We start from the raw sequence: 16,004 nt of genomic DNA, 5'->3' as shown, positions 1-16,004 counted from the left end.
GATTCACAGTATAAAAGTGATCCACCTACAGTGCAGACTTTGTTTGCACTGAGTGCTGAATTTGGTGCATTTGAGTGCGATAGTGAGAGTTTGGTGACCGAGGGAGTGCTGAATTTGGTGCATTTGAGTGCGATAGTGAGAGTTTGGTGACCGAGGGAGTGCTGAATTTGGTGCATTTGAGTGCGATAGTGAGAGTTTGGTGACCGAGGGAGTCAGGTGAGGAGGGAGTAAGGTGCTCCTTTCATTTTGTTTCCGACATTTCCGCAAAGAGTGCGAAGAGAGCCAGGAGTTTACAGAAAGTGTAGCTGACTGGGAGCAGGGTTGGAGGGCGGAGATCTAGTTAGTCCACAGGGCAGCTATATTCTGTCAGGTAAGAGGGGATGGACGCTAGGCCAGTTACATGCTCCTCCTGTAGGATGTGGGTGGTGAGGGATACCACCGTGTCCCCACTGACTATACCTGCGGGAAGTGCACCCAACTTCAGCTCCTCAAAGACCGTGTTAGGGAACTGGAGCTGAAGCTGGATGAACTTCGGATCATCCGGGAGGCAGAGGGGGTGATTGAGAAGAGTTACAAGGAGGTAACCACACCCAAGGTACAGGACAAGAATAGCTGGGTTACAGTCAGGGGGAAAAAAACAAACAGGCAGAAAGTGCAGGGATCCCTCGTGGCCGTTCCCCTTCAAAACAAGTATACCATTTTGGATGCTGTTGGGGGGGATGACCTACCGGGGGAAGGCCCTAGCGGCCAGGTCTCTGGCACTGAGTCTGGCTCTGGGGCTCAGAAGGGAAGGGGGGAGAATAGAAAAGCAATAGTTGTAGGAGATTCAATGGTTAGGGGAATAGATAGGAGATTCTGTGGTCGCGAGCGAGACTCCCGGAAGGTATGTTGCCTCCCGGGTGCCAGGGCCAGGGATGTCTCGGATCGTGTCTTCAGGATCCTTAAGGGGGCGGGGGAGCAGCCAGAAGTCGTGGTCCACATTGGTACCAACGACATAGGTAGGAAAAGGGGTGTGGGGGTAATAAACAAGTTTAGGGAGTTAGGCTGGAAGTTAAAAGCCAGGACAGACAGAGTTGTCATCTCTGGTTTGTTGCCGGTGTCACGTGATAGCGAGGCAAGGAATAGGGAGAGAGTGCAGTTGAACACGTGGCTGCAGGAATGGTGTAGGAGGGAGGGCTTCAGGTATTTGGATAATTGGAGCGCATTCTGGGGAAGGTGGGACCTGTACAAGCAGGACGGGTTGCATTTGAACCAGAGGAGCACCAATATCCTGGGAGGGAGGTTTTCTAGTACTCTTCGGGAGGGTTTAAACTAATTTGGCAGGGGAATGGGAACCGGATTTGTAGTTCAGCAACTAAGGTAGCCGATATTCAGGACGCCAAAGCGTGTAATGAGGCAGTGGGGAAGGGAACACTGACAAAGGAGAGTACTTGCAGGCACGGAGATGGGTTGAAGTGTGTATACTTCAACGCAAGAAGCATCAGGAATAAGGTGGGTGAACTTAAGGCATGGATCGGTACTTGGGACTACGATGTGGTGGCCATCACGGAAACTTAGATAGAAGAGGGGCAGAAATGGTTGTTGGAGGTCCCTGGTTATAGATGTTTCAATAAGATTAGGGAGGGTGGTAAAAGAGGTGGGGGGGTGGCATTATTAATTAGAGATAGTATAACAGCTGCAGAAAGGCAGTTCGAGGAGTATCACCCTATTGAGGTAGTATGGGTTGAAGTCAGAAATAGGAAAGGAGCAGTCACCTTGTTAGGAGTTTTCTATAGGCCCCCCAATAGTAGCAGAGATGTGGAGGAACAGATTGGGAAACAGATTTTGGAAAGGTGCAGAAGTCATAGGGTAGTAGTCATGGGCGACTTTAACTTCCCAAATATTGAGTGGAAACTCTTTAGATCAAATAGTTTGGATGGGGTGGTGTTTGTGCAGTGTGTCCAGGAAGCTTTTCTAACACAGTGTGTAGATTGTCCGACCAGAGGAGGGGCAATATTGGATTTAGTACTGGGTAATGAACCAGGGCAAGTGATAGATTTGTTAGTGGGGGAGCATTTTGGAGATAGTGACCACAATTCTGTGACTTTCACTTTAGTAATGGAGAGGGATAGGTACGTGCAACAGGGCAAGGTTTACAATTGGGGGAAGGGTAAATACGATGTTGTCAGACAAGAATTGAAGTGCATAAGTTGGGAACATAGGCTGGCAGGGAAGGACACAAGTGAAATGTGGAACTTGTTCAAGGAACAGGTGCTACGTGTCCTTGATATGTATGTCCCTGTCAGGCAGGGAAGAGATGGTCGAGTGAGGGAACCATGGTTGACAAGAGAGGTTGAATGTCTTGTTAAGAGGAAAAAGGTGACTTATGTAAGGCTGAGGAAACAAGGTTCAGACAGGGCATTGGAGGGATACAAGATAGCCAGGAGGGAACTGAAGAAAGGGTTTAGGAGAGCTAAGAGAGGGCATGAACAATCTTTGGCGGGTAGGATCAAGGAAAACCCCAAGGCCTTTTACACATATGTGAGGAATATGAGAATGACTAGAGCGAGGGTAGGTCCGATCAAGGACAGTAGCGGGAGATTGTGTATTGAGTCTGAAGAGATAGGAGAGGTCTTGAACGAGTACTTTTCTTCTGTATTTACAAATGAGAGGGGCGATATTGTTGGAGAGGACAGTGTGAAACAGATTGGTAAGCTCGAGGAAATACTTGTTAGGAAGGAAGATGTGTTGGGCATTTTGAAAAATTTGAGGATAGACAAGTCCCCCGGGCCTGACGGGATATATCCAAGGATTCTATGGGAAGCAAGAGATGAAATTGCAGAGCCGTTGGCAATGATCTTTTCGTCCTCACTGTCAACAGGGGTGGTACCAGGGGATTGGAGAGTGGCGAATGTCGTGCCCCTGTTCAAAAAAGGGACTAGGGATAACCCTGGGAATTACAGGCCAGTTAGTCTTACTTCGGTGGTAGGCAAAGTAATGGAAAGGGTACTGAAGGATAGGATTTCTGAGCATCTGGAAAGCCACTGCTTGATTAGGGATAGTCAGCACGGATTTGTGAGGGGTAGGTCTTGCCTTACAAATCTTATTGAATTCTTTGAGGAGGTGACCAAGCATGTGAATGAAGGTAAAGCAGTGGATGTAGTGTACATGGATTTTAGTAAGGCATTTGATAAAGTTCCCCATGGTAGGCTTATGCAGAAAGTAAGGAGGCATGGGATAGTGGGAAATTTGGCCAGTTGGATAACGAACTGGCTAACCGATAGAAGTCAGAGAGTGGTGGTGGATGGCAAATATTCAGCCTGGATCCCAGTTACCAGTGGCGTACCGCAGGGATCAGTTCTGGGTCCTCTGCTGTTTGTGATTTTCATTAATGACTTGGATGAGGGAGTTGAAGGGTGGGTCAGTAAATTTGCAGACGATACGAAGATTGGTGGAGTTGTGGATAGTAAGGAGGGCTGTTGTCGGCTGCAAAGAGACATAGATAGGATGCAGAGCTGGGCTGAGAAGTGGCAGATGGAGTTTAACCCTGAAAAGTGTGAGGTTGTCCATTTTGGAAGGACAAATATGAATGCGGAATATAGGGTTAACGGTAGAGTTCTTGGCAATGTGGAGGAGCAGAGAGATCTTGGGGTCTATGTTCATACATCTTTGAAAGTTGCCACTCAAGTGGATAGAGCTGTGAAGAAGGCCTATGGTGTGCTCGCGTTCATTAACAGAGGGATTGAATTTAAGAGCCGTGAGGTGATGATGCAGCTGTACAAAACGTTGGTAAGGCCACATTTGGAGTATTGTGTACAGTTTTGGTCGCCTCATTTTAGGAAGGATGTGGAATCTTTGGAAAAGGTGCAAAGAAGATTTACCAGGATGTTGCCTGGAATGGAGAGTAGGTCTTACGAGGAAAGGTTGAGGGTGCTAGGCCTTTTCTCATTAGAACGGAGAAGGATGAGGGGCGACTTGATAGAGGTTTATAAGATGATCAGGGGAATAGATAGAGTAGACAGTCAGAGACTTTTTCCCCGGGTGGAACAAACCATTACAAGGGGACATAAATTTAAGGTGAAAGGTGGAAGATATAGGAGGGATATCAGAGGTAGGTTCTTTACCCAGAGAGTAGTGGGGGCATGGAATGCACTGCCTGTGAAAGTAGTTGAGTCGGAAACATTAGGGACCTTCAAGCAGCTATTGGATAGGTTCATGGATTACGGTAAAATGATACAGTGTAGATTTATTTGTTCTCAAGGGCAGCACGGTAGCATTGTGGATAGCACAATTGCTTCACAGCTCCAGGGTCCCAGGTTCGATTCCGGCTTGGGTCACTGTCTGTGCGGAGTCTGCACGTCCTCCCCGTGTCTGCGTGGGTTTCCTCCGGGTGCTCCGGTTTCCTCCCACAGTCCAAAGATGTGCGGGTTAGGTGAATTGGCCAATGATAAATTGCCCTTAATGTCCAAATTGCCCTTGGTGTTGGGTGGAGGTGTTGAGTTTGGGTAGGGTGCTCTTTCCAAGAGCCGGTGCAGACTCAAAGGGCCGAATGGCCTCCTTCTGCACTGTAAATTCAATGATAATCTATGATTAATCTAGGACAAAGGTTCGGCACAACATCGTGGGCCGAAGGGCCTGTTCTGTGCTGTATTTTCTATGTTCTATGTCCCCTCGTGCTAGACATCACCATCCGAGGAAAAAGGCTCTCACTGTCCACCCTATTCAATCCTCTGATCATCTTGTATGCCTCAATTAAGTCACCTCTTAACCTTCTTCTCTCTAACAAAAACAGCCTCAAGTCCCTTAGCCTTTCCTCATAAGATCTTCCCTCCATACCAGGCAACATTCTGGTAAATCTCCTCTGCACCCTTTCCAATGCTTCCACATCCTTCCTATAATGCGGCGACCAGAATTGCACGCAATACTCCAAATGCGGCCGCACCAGAGTTTTGTACAGCTGCAACATGACCTCATGGCTCCGAAACTCAATCCCTCTACCAATAAAAGCTAACACACCGTACGCCTTCTTAACAACCCTCTCAACCTGGGTGGCAACTTTCAGGGATCTATTCCATGGACACCGAGATCTCTCTGCTCATCCACACTGCCAAGAATCTTACCATTAGCCCAGTACTCTGTCTCCCTGTTATTCCTTCCAAAATGAATCACCTCACACTTTTCTGCATTAAACTCCATTTGCCACCTCTCAGCCCAGCGCTGCAGCTTATCTATGTCCCTCTGTAACTTGTAACATCCTTCCTCACTGTCCACAACTCCACCGACTTTAGTGTCATCTGCAAATTTACTCACCCATCCTTCTACGCCCTCCTCCAGGTCATTTATAAAAATGACAAACAGCAGTGGCCCCAAAACAGATCCTTGTGGTACACCACTAGTAACTGGACTCCAGTCTGAACATTTCCCATCAACCACCACCCTTTGTCTTCTTCCAGTTAGCCAATTTCTGATCCAAACTGCTAAATCACCCTGAATCCCATGCCTCCGTATTTTCTGCAGTAGCCTACCGTGGGGAACCTTATCAAACGCTTTACTGAAATCCATATACACCACATCAACTGATTTACCCTCATCCACCTGTTTGGTCACCTTCTCAAAGAACTCGATCAAGTTTGTGAGGCACGACCTACCCTTCACAAAACCGTGTTGACTATGTCTAATCAAATTATTCCTTTCCAGATGATTATGCATCTTATCTCTTATAAACCTTTCCAAGATTTTGCCCACAACAGAAGTAAGGCTCACTGGTCTATAGTTACCGGGGTTGTCTCTACTCCCCTTCTTGAACAAGGGGACAACATTTGCTATCCTCCAGTCTTCTGGCACTATTCCTGTAGACAAAGATGACTTAAAGATCAAAGCCAAAGGCTCAGCAATCTCCTCCCTAGCTTCCCAGAGAATCCTAGGATAAATCCCATCCGGCCCAGGGGACTTATCTATTTTCACACTTTTCAGAATTGCTCACATCTCCTTATGAACCTCAAGCCCTTCTAGTCTAGTAGCCTGAATCTCAGTATTCTCCTCATCAACATTGTCTTTTTCCGGTGTGAATACTGACGAAAAATATTCATTTAGCACCTCTCCTATCTCCTCGAACTCATCGCACAACTTCCCACTACTGTCCTTGACTGGCCCTCCTCTTACCCTAGAGACATGGAGAACATACAGACTCCGCACAGACAGTGACCCAAGTCGTGAATCAAACCTGGGACCCTGGCACTGTGAAGCAACAGTGCTAAACAGTGTGCTACTTCGCCTGAAGTGTGGTGATCCTCTGGTTAAATCGGGTTAAATTCCCGTACTGGCACTGGCTGAGGTTATTCATGAAGGCCCACCTTCTCAGCCTTGCCCTTCGCCTGAGGTGTGGTGATACTCAGGTTAAATCACCATCAATCAGCTCTCCCCCTCAAAGGAGAATGCAGCCTAAGGTCATGGCGACTTTACATTTTACTTTACAATTCAATCGAAAGGAGATAATTAACTGATCTCTCTACATGTCTTCTCTATTGTCGTAGCACTATATTCCGTATGCTTCACCTGATGTCTATGTTGACATATATACATTTATCGTATGTTTTTCATGTATAGGAACGATCTGCCTGGACTATACGCAGATCAATACTTTTCACTGTACCTCGGTATGGGCGGCACGGTGGCGCAATGGTTAGCACTGATGCCTCACGCTCCGAGGCCCCAGGTTCGATCCCGGCCCCGGCTCCACAGTGTGGAGTTTGCACATTCTCCCCGTGTCTGCATGGGTCTCACCCCCACAACCCAAAGATGTGCAGGGTAGGTGGATTGGTCACAATAAGTTGCCCCTTAATTGGAAAAAAAGTTGGGTACTCAAAATTTATTTTTTAAAACTGTAACTCGGTACATGTGACAATAAATCTAAATATCTATAATTATCAAGAGCTCATAGAATTTAAGAAAAAAACCTTTTGTAAATGGTTATTTAAATGTGACATATTGTCCTTTTGTTGTAAAATGTTACAGAATTTCTCCTCTCCACAATCATGCCAATCATTTCTGTACATTACAACAGTACTTCTGAAATACTTCATTGATTGTGAATTATGAAGGTCTGAAGTCATGAAAGACGCTATATAAATACAAATTTTCTTTATACCTCCACACCATGCCTTCCGGCAGTAGTACATGTCTTATGGGTTGGAAGAAAACGAAAATCAAAACAAAAGAAGCTTAAGTAAGGGCCAAGTTCCAAAGTAAAGTGCTGCAGAAATTAATCTGGTTGGATATTGTTACCCGATGAGGGGTGAAGTACAGACTTGGGCGCGATTCTCCACTCCCACGCCGGTTGGGAGAATCGCCTGGGCCGCCAAGATTTCCGGGGACGCCGGTCCGACGCCCTCCCACGATTCTCCCAAGCGGCGGGAACGGCCCGGTCGAGTTTCGCGGGCCGGAGAATCGCCAGAGACACCCAAAATGGCGATTCTCCGGCATCCCCGCTATTCTGAGGCCCGGATGGGCCGAGCGGCCAGGCCAAAACGGCGGGTTCCCCCCGGCGTCGTCCACACCTGGTCGCTGCAGTCGTGGGCGGTGTGTGAACGCTGGGGGGGGGCGGCCTCTGGGGGGGGCGAGGGGGGATCCTGCACCGGGCTTCACCTGGAATGTGGGGTGGCCCGCGATCGGTGCCCACCGATCGTTGGGCCGTCCTCTCTGAAGGAGGACCTCCTTCCTTCCGCGGCCCCGCAAGATCCGTCCCCATCTTCTTGCGGGACGGACTTAGAGAGGACAGCAACCACGCATGCGCGGATGACGTCAGTTATGCGGCGCCGGCCGCGTCATTTATGCGGCGCCGCTTTTATGCGGCCCCGATACTGGCCCATTGTCAGGGCGTGAATCGGTCGGGACCGGGGCCATTCCGCGCCGTCGTGAACCTCGACGCCGTTCACGGCGGCGCGGCCACTTCGGCGCGGGAGTGGAGAATCCCGCCCATATTGTTTATAAATATCTTTAAGTCCAATTTTAATTTTAAATTGTTTGTTTCTACATTAGTGTTGCCAGTTTAGCTCAGGCTCAGTTGGTTGGACAGCTGGTTTGTGATGCAGAGCAAAGTCAACAGCACGTGTTCAATTCCCGTACCTGAGGTTACTCATGAAGGTGCACCTTCTCAACCTTGCCCCTCGCCTGAGGTGTGGTGATCCTCAGGTTAAATCACCACCAGTCAGCTCTTCCCCTCAAAGGGGATAGAAGCCTATGGTCATCTGGGATTATGGTGACTTTACTTACACTTCAAAAGTACTTTAATGGCTCGAAGTACTTTGAGACGTCCGGTGGTCATGAAAAACACCAAATAAATGTAAATACAAATCTCTTGTAAAAGAATTCAGTAATAAAACTGCAGGGCAATCTCATGGTATGGCAATATTATTGCAAATTGATTAATTTGTTGCCTTCTATTCGTACAGAAAAAACTGCAAATGCTGCAAATCTGAAATAAAAAGTGCGGATCTGTCAGTATCTAGAAACAAAAAAGGACAGGTTGAGCTTTCAGGCAAAGATCCTTCATCAAAATAACAAGGCATTATTCTTGGTGTTACTTCAGTATATCTGCATCAGATTATACCTTAATAACATGGCTTCAAAGGACATTCATCTACAATAATAATGTTGCTTTGTGCATATTTGCGTTTTTGCGATTATCATTTTATTTCTGTAAGTTAAAAACTAAAAAGAGTCGTAAGTAACAGATACAGATTTCATCACAGGCGGATCTGGGCTGGGGAAAAGTGTTTGGTAATGGCGGACAGAAAAGCCTGAAGATTGCCTTTGGTGCTTCAGTTCTCTGCGTGTTAACAGGCTGTTTCCTGTGGAAGCCCAGTGCACATTTGAGTGACAAGATTATTTCTGGGTGGACTGTTTAATGTCTGAAATGTAGTCCCACCCTCTGGTTCGTTTTTTTTAAATGGAATTTTCCATCGTGTTCGCGAGCACAGGATAAAGAGATGGAGGGGGGAGGGGACGGGCGAGGCCTGACTGACAGGTCAACAGCGGTGTGGAGGGGATACCCGAGCTGCGCTGCACGGGCCGCCTGGCGCCCAGCCGGCTGATTTGCATGCCGCTCTCTGATAGGGCACCGGCGCCAGTGATATCAGCGGCACACAGCGCGGTGATTGGAAGATGCAAATGAACTGAGTGATGTAATGGTCTATTTATGCAGGAGCTGCTATGCCAGGGACTGATAGGCGATGTGGTCCACATCCAACATCTGGAACCTGTGAGTACTGTTCTACTCCTCCTGCAAGGCTTTTATTTCCGCTTGCTGAGGTTCCACCCACCCACTTACTCATTAAAGGGCCAGCGCAGGCTGTCTGAATCTAGCTGCTTGCTGCACCTATAAATTGGACAGGGGAAAGAGCAAGTTAGCAGCCTCTAAATCAATGAACAGCTGATTTACTGAAAAAGTGAACAAGAGAATTAAAAAAATTAAACACTTTACCAGATGTCATTTTTTTTTCTCTGAAAGCCAGCAAAACAACTTTTTCAATCTTGATTATTTTCTCTTCACCACCCCCACCCTCCAACTCCTTTACCTTGTACTTTTCTCCATATGATGAATTTTATATCGACATTCATGTGTCTGCAGAACTGGATATGAAGATGATGCCAGGAGCTGTGCAGCATTTATGAAATAGTTGTTGGGTGAGAGTGGATGTTGACTGCTGGTCATCTTGTTATGAAGGATTTAAAGTTGAAAAAGCTGCCTGGTTGCAAACACGGTAAGGGTCATATCTTTTTCAGAACTAACATATGTACAGTAATCTTGATGGACAAAAACAACTTCAATTTTAATTATCCCTTTAGGGGACAATGGTGGAAATTGTCTCTTTTCTTCAAATGCATCTTGGCAATTTTTCTGCAAATTTAAATTGTTTTACATTTAGAAGCTGCATAGTGTTCCATCTATTGCAAAATTTGAAGAAAGTTACTTATTAGGCATCTGCACCATCCACTAATTATTCTTAAAAAGGGCCGTATGAATCCAAAAATGTCTGATCTTTTCCCCCCAAGAATGTACAGGAATGTAATTTTATTTTTGGAAGATAGTTAAATGAATGACTAACCTGACCAAAAAAATTCTGAATCTTGGTATGCTGACCACGAGAAACAAACAATTGCTTGTGCAAAATTCCATCAACAATTTTGATAGTGCCTCTTATCCGATAGCATATCTCAGCTAAGAGAAAACTGTACAAATTTAACCATATATACAATATGTGACTTGATAAGTTAGAGAATTATGTTTTCTGTAGATGTTGTCCAGTTTTTAAATGATGGAGTAACTTGTTTCAATTTAGATCAGTTCTGATGAAGTTTTTGTATCCTGAATACTGTACATATGTTATTCTAAAAAGATATTACTGCAGTTTGCAACATGTTCTTTTTAATTTATCCCAATGCAAAATACTGCAGTTGCTGGAAATTTGAAATTAAAACAGAAAATGCTGGCAATGCTCAGCAGTTTAGGTAGTGTCTGTGGGGAAAGAAACAGTTTATTGGTCATCGACCTGAAATGTTAACTGTTTCTTTCTTCACAGATGTTGCCATGACCTGAGTATTTCCAGCAGTTTCTGTTTCTTTTTCTTAAGTAATAGTGAGCTTCCTACCCCACGACACAATTTTCACAGAAAATGTTACTGAAATCACACTTCAAGTGAATGAAACATTATCTGAGAGCCTCTGGTTGCACTGCAATAGACAGAATTTAAACACCTTTTGCACATGTGACAGAGAAGTGACATATGGATTTTGCAGTGGACAAATGCACCAGTCAATATGGTACAGACCAGGAAGGTGCCCGGTATAATCCCTGGTTTGTGGTTTGCTCGATGATCTAATCTGGGATGGCAGTGGAGTGCTGTCATTAACCTCAGCGCCCTTTACTTTGGAAGAGGAACGATTATCTGATTAATTTCCAGCAGCCCTTTCTGGTATAAGAGTGTGGATGTCAAGTGAAGCCAGTGAGGTTTGGATGTGATGTGTCCTCGCGCTCACAAAGCTGCTGATACTCCATGTTTGGGCTGACATGAAGAATGATGTTTGGATAACGTACTGGAGAGTGTTGACATCTATGGCATTATACCCTAGCAAATGTTAGCATTTTCAAGCAAGAAGAAATACCTAGCAGTTGTAAAAGAGAAATTGTGCACTTTCCTTAAAACTGACACTCTCTCAAGTGGATGAGAAATTCCACCAAACAATAAAGTAATTTCCACTTTACTATCTAAGAACACATGTGTTGACTTTTTGAAATCAAATAGCTGAATGGTTCCTTCACATATAGATTTATGCAGGGGTCTTTAATCAGATATTTCACCAGTTTGTGTTTAAACAAATAAAATTTGAAAATATTTGTTTCTGTGTGTGGTCATCCTTTGAACATTTTACAAAACCCGAGTCAGAAATCGGTGTTCGGTATTAGAAATGTGATTAAAAATGATGGAATTAATTCACATTATTTGATTAACACTTGCATCCCAAGCAACTGCGGCGACCTCAGCTCACTATGACACTGAAACATCACTAGTTTTATAATAAAGCTACTTATTGTCAGAAACAGCTCTCACAATGATCTTAAAGCTTTTAAAGATGTTTGCATATACTGTATTTCCTTTTTCACTTATTTTCTTTCCTCTTTTCATGTTTTCTATTTCTTTCTAAATCTTTGTACCAATGTTGTGCGGCCCAAGTACCTTATTTTAGAACATTTCTATTTAAAATTTCAAAGCTTATATATTACTGTGCAGAACACTAGTGTAATGTTTTTATGACATGTCCACAATTTTTATTTTTAAAAATAAATTTAATATACCCAATTCATTTTTCTTCCAATTAAGGGGCAATTTAGCGTGTTCAATTCACCTACCTTGCACATCTTTGGGTTGTGGGGGCGAAACCCACGCAAACACGGGGAGAATGTGCAAACTCCACACGGACAGCGACCCAGAGCCGGGATCGAACCTGGGACCTGGGCGCCGTGAGGCAGCAGGGCTAACCCACTGCGCCACCGTGCTGGCCCCATATCCACAATTTTAACAACACAATAACTTGTTTATTTCAAGTGGATTATTTTGCCCTTGCGGTGACTGTGTGAAGTTTGCTCGTTCTCCTCATGTTTCCGTGGGTTTCCTCCTGGCACAATGGTTAGCATTTCTGCCTCACAGCATTAGGGACCCACGTTCAATACAGACCTTGGGTGACTGTGAGGAGTTTGCACATTATCCCCATGTCTGTGTGGGTTTTCTCTGGTTTCCAACCACAGTCAAAGATGTGCCAGTTAGGTGGATTGGCCATGCTAAATTGTCCCTTAGTGTCCAAAGATGTGTTGGCTAATTAAGGGGTTCGGGTGGGGTTAGGGCCTAGGTTGAGTGCTCTTTCGGGTGGTCAGTGCAGACTCGATGGACTGAATGGCCTCCTTCTGCAGTGTAAAGCTGGACAATAACAGGCAATCTCGCATTATCCAAATTTATTAATTGTACACTAATATCGCACACTAATTTAAACAGCTCTTTTCCTAATCCTTCAAAGTCTCACAATGTAAAGAAGTACAGTACGAAGTCTTACAACACCAGGTTAAAGTCCAACAGGTTTGTTTCGATGTCACTGTAAAGAAGGCAACCACTTGCTCAAATTTGTCCAAAAATACAACTGACATCACTTTCCAGCCAGAACTGCATATTAAAACGATTGAGTGAAAACTCTTGATTTTAAAGTCCTATCCTCCCCATTACCCACAAGGATTATTTAAGTAAGAGTTCTGAACATGTTGGGTCTGTTTTGCCAGTTCAAATGTACCCTCTTTACAGATTTTGCATACTGCTTGATGATGTATACAGATGTGCTGTTAGGTGAATTGGACATTCTGAATTCTCCCTCAGTGGATCTGAACAGGCACCGGAGTGTGGCGACTAGGGGATTTTCACAGTAACTTCATTGCAATGTTAATGTAAGCCTACTTGTAACACTAATAAAGATTATTATTGTTATTATTACTGCATTCTTTGGGGTTTCTTTTGGTGGTGTTGGGTGAGGAACATTGGGCAGGACATTGGAAGAACACCCTAGTATTCTACAAATAGTACCATGAGATCTTTAACACCTCCTCCTTGAACTACTGAAGACGAGGCCTCAATTAGTTTCTTATCCGCATGTAGGATTTGTGGAAGTGGGGTGAGGTTAGGGCGAGGGGAGGGGTTCCTGGTTTATACTGTAGTGCACAATGTTTGAAAGGACAATGCCCTTGTCCTTTTTCGAATGTTTTTATGAGACATTTTAATTATGTGATAAAATGCGAGATATGGATCTCTGTCTGGCAAGATCCATCTACAGGAAGGGATTTTCCTGCCCTGGATGTCATCTGCTCAAATGCAACCCAAGTGTTTAGCACTAGTGGAGGCATAATAAATATATAGATAAAATTCTATTTTTTCAGGGCAGCATGTTGGTGCAGTGGTTAGCACAGTTGCCTCACAGCGTCGAGGTCCCAGGTTCGATCCCGGCTCTGGGTCACTGTCCATTTGGAGTTTGCACATTCTCCCCGTGTTTGCGTGGGTTTCGGGGTAGGTGGATTGGCCACGCTAAATTGCCCCTTAATTGGAAGAAATTGAATTGGGTACTCTAAATTTATTGAAACCAAATTCTATTTTTTCAAAACACTTATGAGAAGGCAGGTTTCTCGCCGTATGTTTTCTTTAACCCCAGAAGTTAGCAGGTTCTCCAACTCATGACAGCCCCGATACGTTGCCCAAGTCATCTGTAAACCTGGAAATAACTGTTGGTAGGTTATTTAAACAAGTTGGAAATCGCAGTGATTATATGCCCATGTGATATTCACATAAATTGTAGCAACCTTATTATTAAATTGGCTGAACCCCCCCCCCCCACACACACACACACACTCGAATAAGTATAAACTGGAGCTCCAGTTTGGAATCTTTTGATCTGTATAGTTCAATGCCTCTGCCCACCAGGCTATGGGATATACTTATAAGTATCTCCAACTTCTGTACAGTACAGTACTGTTTTGCCTACGCTTCCCAACATTATTTCCTTCTTTCCATCCTACACTTGCTGACACATATTTTCTACTTTGGTGCACTCCTTTTTGTTTGCTTCTTTATTCTTTTCTTCCATCTTGTTGAGATGTTTTGCTGCATTAGAGAAACTGCTAAATCAAGCTTTTCATCTTCCATTGTAGTAGACGCACTTGATGGCACACAAAGTCAGATCAAATGCACTGTACCCAACAGGAAAACTTTAACCAAGGCCTAGGTCAGTAGGTAATGGTGACTAAATTCATAACTTCCCATTACTATTAACTAATATGTGTGGCACAGTGGCGCCGTGATCAACACTGCTGCCTGAGGATTCCGGACCTGGGTCACTGTCCATGTGGAGCTTGCACATTCTCCCCATGTTTGTGGGGGTCTAATATTTTCAAAGTGACAAAGTCAAATCCAACAACCAAATTGGAATTTAGCTATTTGCCCATAGTGAACACTTATTTTAGAAAAAGAACAGTTCATAGAATAGAATCATAAAGCACAAGATAATGTTGCATATGTAATAATGACTATAAGGAAGCCATTTGGTCTATTACAAATGAGCTGGTTCTTTGAAAGAACGGTCCAATTAATTGAGTTAACCTGACTCCATTTGCTTATAAATTGAGTCCCTTGTTTCTCCAGAAATTTTAACTTAGTTTCACTTTTATTTACAACTTTTAAATCATGAGGTATAGCTTTCAGTTACTCTGACAATGCTAATTGCGTCTTTCTATTATGTCCTGAGATGTGATACCCTGAACAGATTGGTTCCTACAAATCACATAGCTGATTATGACATCTCGCTAGCACAGACCAATTCGAAAGCCAACATTCATTGAATAAGACACAATGCTTTTTTATCAGTGAGATGAGAATGAATGCTTTTCCTCCTTCTCCTAGGTTGGTTTTTATCATTTTGCTCACTCGTTTGTCCGAGGGAATTGGAGAAATGAGCAGGAAAGCACCTTTTCACTAATGGCCAAATCTTGTCATGACATTGACATCATCAACAGTTTGATGTTCGGAAAGAGGTGAAATACAATTCCAAAACCTTACATATAATGGAAGGTGATATCTTTGACACTTATACAATTTGGCATGAGCAAAAGAATCAATCTACGTTGAAGGTCGCAGGATCATTTTTAGGTCTGTGCAAAAGCTGGTCTTGGTTTCAGTTGGCTGTATCGCCCCACTGGGTTATGGATGGATTCTGATGCAAATGACACCTGCTGAAAATGGACATGGGTGGATCTAGTGTCAGAACCGGATTGAGCTGAGCTGTGATACTGTGCTTGATGGAGCAACTTGCCAACAATCACTGCACAGGTTAACATGTGAACATTGATCAATTCCAGTAAACATTTTATTTCAGGTGGGGGTAAATAAAGCAGCCCAAGATAGTACCTGCAGAAAACATATTATTGAGTCTGAAGGGAAACTATTTTGTTTCCCATTGATGAGAACAGCAAACTCTTGTATTTGGTTCCATGAAAGTTCAAACAGACTCCATTAGATTAGTGATGTAGTAACTTTAACATTGTGCTCTGGAAGGTATTCAACTTGTCTCTTAAATAGCTACGTGCTATGTTCATTCAACGTCAATACTTTAAAAGGCAGCACGGTGGCGCAGTGGTTAGCACTGCTGCCTCATGGCGCGAGGTCCCAAGTTCGATCCCGACCCTGGAACACTGTCCATGTGGAGTTTGCACATTCTCCCCGTGTTTGCGTGGGTTTCACCTCCACAACCCAAAGATGTGCAGGGTAGGTGGATTGGTCACCCTAAATTGCCCCTTAATTGGAATTGGGTACTCTAAATTTATTTTTAAGTAACATCAATACTTCAAAGAATTTTAAATATCATCAAGTACCCTTTTAACATATGTTATGATTTGATGGCAGTTGTGATTTATGTTTATTAAGGTATATTGTTTGAGGACT

At 44.1% G+C, this 16,004-nt stretch overlaps 1 protein-coding gene across 3 annotated transcripts in view; it reads left to right on the top strand.

Annotated features, from left to right (window-relative positions):
• LOC140392656 (putative oxidoreductase YteT) overlaps positions 1-16,004 on the top strand; it is a 378,465-nt gene that overhangs the window by 211,986 nt on the left and 150,475 nt on the right. For all 3 annotated transcript variants that reach the window (XM_072478137.1, XM_072478135.1, XM_072478136.1), the window contains 2 exons: positions 9,182-9,238; positions 14,967-15,097. In XM_072478137.1, the coding sequence (XP_072334238.1) occupies positions 9,182-9,238; positions 14,967-15,097 (188 nt within the window). The remainder of the gene's footprint in view (positions 1-9,181; positions 9,239-14,966; positions 15,098-16,004) is intronic.

The sequence above is a fragment of the Scyliorhinus torazame genome, chromosome 16, assembly GCF_047496885.1.
Source record: "Scyliorhinus torazame isolate Kashiwa2021f chromosome 16, sScyTor2.1, whole genome shotgun sequence".
Classification (NCBI taxonomy): domain Eukaryota; kingdom Metazoa; phylum Chordata; class Chondrichthyes; order Carcharhiniformes; family Scyliorhinidae; genus Scyliorhinus; species Scyliorhinus torazame.
Note: the sequence above shows the minus strand (reverse complement) of the source record. Positions and strands in the feature narration are given on the sequence as shown.